The sequence below is a fragment of the Eriocheir sinensis genome, chromosome 33 (assembly GCF_024679095.1).
Source record: "Eriocheir sinensis breed Jianghai 21 chromosome 33, ASM2467909v1, whole genome shotgun sequence".
Lineage (NCBI taxonomy): Eukaryota > Metazoa > Arthropoda > Malacostraca > Decapoda > Varunidae > Eriocheir > Eriocheir sinensis.
Window position 1 is genome coordinate 9,418,636 of NC_066541.1, and position 5,000 is coordinate 9,423,635.

The 5,000-nt window shown below is 42.5% G+C and overlaps 1 protein-coding gene and 1 long non-coding RNA gene across 3 annotated transcripts in view; both read left to right on the forward strand.

Annotated features, from left to right (window-relative positions):
• LOC127006699 (uncharacterized) overlaps nucleotides 1-5,000 on the forward strand; it is an 82,504-nt gene that overhangs the window by 54,854 nt on the left and 22,650 nt on the right. For both annotated transcript variants that reach the window (XM_050876904.1, XM_050876905.1), the window contains exons 4-5: nucleotides 1,032-1,128; nucleotides 1,524-1,812. In XM_050876904.1, coding sequence (XP_050732861.1) covers nucleotides 1,032-1,128; nucleotides 1,524-1,812 — 386 coding nt within the window. The remainder of the gene's footprint in view (nucleotides 1-1,031; nucleotides 1,129-1,523; nucleotides 1,813-5,000) is intronic.
• LOC127006701 (uncharacterized) overlaps nucleotides 1,819-5,000 on the forward strand; it is a 4,855-nt gene continuing 1,673 nt past the window's right edge. Inside the window, exon 1 of the long non-coding RNA XR_007759705.1 lies at nucleotides 1,819-5,000. This exon is cut by the window's right edge and continues 703 nt beyond it. This is a non-coding gene — a long non-coding RNA (uncharacterized LOC127006701).

Genomic DNA, 5,000 nt, shown 5'->3' on the forward strand with positions numbered 1-5,000 from the left:
ACACACACACACACACACACACACACACACACACACACACACACACACACACAGAGCCCTCCCTAGACGTAGCTATTATATATACATAGCCACATGAATACATATATAAATTCAAGCATACAAACATACATACGTAGACCAGACATGCCTCTCTTTATTCAAACATGAAGTGGTGGAGAGGGAGGGAGGGAGAGTGTGAGGGAAAGAGAGGGGAGAGAAAGGGGGGGAGGGTTACAATCTCCGCCCAGCTGGCTCCTGCTACCGGATGACCAATCTCTCTCTCTCTCTCTCTCTCTCTCTCTCTCATTATCCTTCTTTCCTGTTCTAGTTTTTTTTACTGTTTTCTTTCCCATTACGTTTTCTCATTACTCACCTTCCCCGCCATCTTGAGTTTTCTTCCCTTAATTTATCTCCTTCGTTCTCCCTCGTACTCTCTCCCTCCTCCCTTTTAATTTTCTCCCCTCCCTCCCTCCCATCCCTCTCCCCTCCTCTCCTTCCCCTCCCTCCCTCCATCACTTTACTCCGTGACTTATTCGTTATTCCATGTTCACTGTTCCTCTAAACTTAATATGCTTGCATGCTTCCATCCCTCCTACGGCCTCTTTACACCATGCGATCTACTCAAGCTGCTGTCCAACTTTCTAATGCAAGAGCTCACTAGTATATCCATTTTTTTCATCTTTTTTCACTGCAGGCCTTTTTTTTGTTGTTGTTGGACTGGAATTGCACACACACAGAAAAACGGCTTATACCTATGCTGTCCAACTTCCTAATGCAAGAGTTAACTAGGATAGCCATTCGTTCATCGCTTTCATTACAGATATTTCCATTGTTGAGCCGGAATCGCCGGCACACACACAAAAAAAAGGCTTCTCCCTATGCTGTCCATCTTCCTAAGGAAAGAGTTAACCATCAGAGTCATTCTTACATCCCTTTCACTGCCAGTATTTCTTTTGTTCGACCGGAATTGCACCCCCCTCCCAAAAAAAAAAAAATCTTATACCTTACCTGTCTTTTGTCTCCCCCCACAGGTAGCCGAAGAGGTCCTTTACCACTGGAAGACCTTCCCTCTACTTCTCCCGCCGCCCGTCGCCGTCCAGCATGACTCGCCCTCCACTGTATCCTCAGGTGAGTCCCAAGTAACACCTTAGGACACAGGTAACCCTCCAGGTGACTCAAGTAGTTTCCTCAGAATTTGAAGTAATTATCCGATTCTAATATATTTTTTTCATTTGTTTTGTCATCTTATCCTGTTGCATATAGTGTTGGTGTTCCTGTCCTTGTTATTATTGCTATCATTATCTTCATGTTGCCCTATCACCATTGTCATCATCTCACTATCATCATCATCACATTATCAGCATCACCATCACTACATCATCACTAGCTACAGCATCACCATTACTACTATCACCACCATTACCACTATCACCACACCACAACCACCACCGCCACTATCACCACCACCATCATATCCCTGTCGTGTCTATTTTCACGTCTCAAAACATTTCTTCCCGGAACAGGCAACTTCGGAGTAGGAAATGGTGGAGGAAGTTTGGGAACCGTGGGAGGAGTGGGAGGGAACGGAGGAGGAGGAAACGGACCCAACCCAGGAGTAGTAGGAGTGCTAGGAGGAGGAGGGAGCAATGGGGGAACAGGAGCATCAGGAGTGGGAGTGAGAGTGAAGCCCCTGATCCTGCGAGATGCCTTCGTCACCCCCTCCTTCGATGAATTGGACGCCGTGGCTGTCGACTCCAAGGGCGACCCACGAAGACTGTCCAACCACCACCTCCACTCCATCCGCGAGAAGGGGTAAGTCTAAGAGGAGTGAAGAAGTGGATTAAGTGGATAGTTAGGGTAGTCGATAAATGGAACTAAGGAGAGTGAAGAAGTGGATAAAGTGGATAGTTAGGGTAGTCGATAAATGGATTAAGGAGAGTGAAGAAGTGGATAAAGTGGATAGTTAGGGTAGTCGATAAATGGATTAAGGAGAGTGAAGAAGTGGATAAAGTGGATTGTTAGGGTAGTCGATAAATGGATTAAGGAGAGTGAAGAAATGGATAAAGTGAACAGTTAGGGTAGTCAATAAATGGATCTAAGGAGAGTGAAGAAGTGGATAAAGTGGATAGCCTGGGTAGTGGATAAGTGGGTCTGAGTCAAGAAGTGGTATACAGTGGATAGTTTGAGTAGAGGATAAGTTAGTTGTAGTTCTACCTCCCTCTTCTTATAAAACCACTTTCTTGGATTTGCTAGTTTGGAAGTGGATAGAGTGGATAGTGTGGGTAGTAGATAAGTGAATAGAAGGGATAGTTTGAGTTGTAGATAAGTGGGTTCAAGTTCTTTACTATCTCCCTCTTATAAAAATATAGTCCTTTATTTGCTAGTTTCAAAGTGGCGGATAAGTGAGTTTCAGTTCTCTCTCTCCCTCATGTAAAAAGAAAATAGGTTTGGATCTTTTAGTTTGGAAGTGGGTAAAGTATTTGGTATGGATATTATATAAGTGAGTTGTAGTTCTTTTCTCTCCCTCTCCCAGTAAAAAATAGTCTTGATACGAGGATTTAAAGTCTAGTTCTCATAAGTAGTTAGTGGACCGTAGATAAAGTGGAGAGAAAGGAGATTTATTTTAAGTTTTCCGGCTTCTCATAATAATATATCATCATATGTTGACTATTCTCCTAAAGCTTCTGCAGCCTCTATTAATCATTTTCCTCTTAACAAAATTGGAGATGGATGGATGGGTGATGAATATGAGATGCGGGAGTAAACAACCTCTCCAGCCGCCCCCGATAAAGGCCTGGAAAGTGAAGCGGAGAGGAAGCGAAGAGAAAATGTGATAAAAGCGAGGGTAAAACATCGACTCGTAAGCCCCGGTGATGAGTGGGAAAGGGCGCGACTCATTAGGTGTCCGGGAATCATTTTGACGCGGAGGCTGAGCGGTAAACAGAGGAAAGGCGAGAGGTGAGTGTCCGTACGGCTTTCACTTGCCTTTCCTGGAACCCCTTAAGGTGGATAGACGAGGGATTTTACGAGAATACGCCGTTGTTACCTCGACTTGCTTGCTTACTGTCCTGCGTTTAAAAAGGGACTGAAAATACGAAGAAAAGGCACAGAAAGAGATGGAGGATACAGATATACGAAAAAAGGAACAAAAAGAGAGAAAAGTTACATATAAAAGAAACTGATTGAATGTCGGGCTTACTATGACATGAAGAAAAGAGCAAAAAGGAACAGATGATACAAGAAAATACAACTCTGATATAATGTCGATTTACTTAAACTCACTACGAAATAAAGAAGATAAATACTAAAAAGAGACATGATACAAATAAAGAATAAACATAATTACTTTAACTTGATTGAAATGAAGACAAAGGCGAAAAAAAAAAAAAGAAACTGGATACAAGAAAAAGACACACTGATATAATCTCGACTTACATTTAACTTAATATAAATAAAATAAAGAAAAGGCAAAAGAGAAACAGATAATACAAGAAAATTAAACAGTGATATGATGTTGACTTACTTCTTACTCACTGACAAAAAAAAAAAAAAAAAATCGGTGTAAACTCGACTTATTTTTTTACTCACTGACATAAGAAAAAGAAATCGGTGTAAACTCGACATTTCTTACTCACTGACAAAAAAAAAAAATCGGTGTAAACGACTTATTTTTTACTCACTGACATAAGAAGAAAAAATCGGTGTAAACTCGACTTATTTTTTTACTCACTGACATAAGAAAATGGGTGAAAAAAAGGGAAGACAAGACGAATACTAAGGAAGCGGGAGTTGTTATCGACTTTTCTCATTCCCCTAGAGAGAAAAAGGTGAATGGAACACGTACAGGAGGAACCATTTATCATCGCCCTGTGAACAGAGAGAGAGAGAGAGAGAGAGAGAGAGAGAGAGAGAGAGAGAGAGAGAGAGAGAGAGAGAGAGAGAGAGAGAGAGAGAGAGAGAGAGAGAGAGAGAGAGAGAGAGAGAGAGAGAGAGAGAGAGAAAACTACTCTCATTATTGACACCCCACCACTCGCTCATACGAAGGTGGAAATAAGGAAGGAAGGAGGAAGAGGAATTAGACAACGAAAATAATTGAGGCCTGGGCTAATCCACCGTCCTTCACCATCCATCACCATCACCGTAATAAGCGTCCGGGTGAAAAGAAAACTCCCTTTCATTTATCTTATTACTCCTGTTGCTCGCATTTCACTTAGCGCGTCTGGCTGAGGTTCACGGATGGGGGCTGAGGGTCATATTTGTAAGTGTATCCCATTACGACTATTTTCCAAGGCCACAGAAGATTAACCGGGTTTTCATAGGTGATTTCTCCTTTCATGGTGCAGAATTCGTGTATAACCATCACTAGGATCACTAAACACTCCACGATAACCCCACCAGCAACTTCTACGTCTATTTTCCAAGGCCACAGAGAATATTAACCAGTTTTTTATCGGTGATTTATCAGTTCGTTGTGTAGAAGTCGTGTACAACCATCACTAGCATCACAAAACAGCCCATGAAAACCCCACCAGCAATGTCTACTGGAGGTTTTCCATTCAAACCGTCAAACTGAAGTGTCGATACGTTAAAGAAGTCGGACTCTGAAGCACATACATTCAACAAGGCTTTCGTAGGACTTGTGGGCATTTCCGTGGGTAGCTTTATGACCCCGGTAGTAGTTTGACCCTTCTTCTGTATCGTGAACGTGAAGAAAGACTCATAACAGCCCGAGTAATCTTCTCTCCGGCCTTCGGAAATGGTTGATGTGAGGGAGGAAGCGTCTGAGATTAGCGACCTCTGTGAAGCTCTTAAACGTGCAGGAGATACGAGAGATGGAGCTGCTAAGAGGAGTTGGGTTTCAAGGTCACAGGAGAGAGAGAGAGAGAGAGAGAGAGAGAGAGAGAGAGAGAGAGAGAGAGAGAGAGAGAGAGAGAGAGAGAGAGAGAGGATTTTTTCTTTTTTTTACATCATAGGAAGCAGCTCAACGACGTAAAAATAAA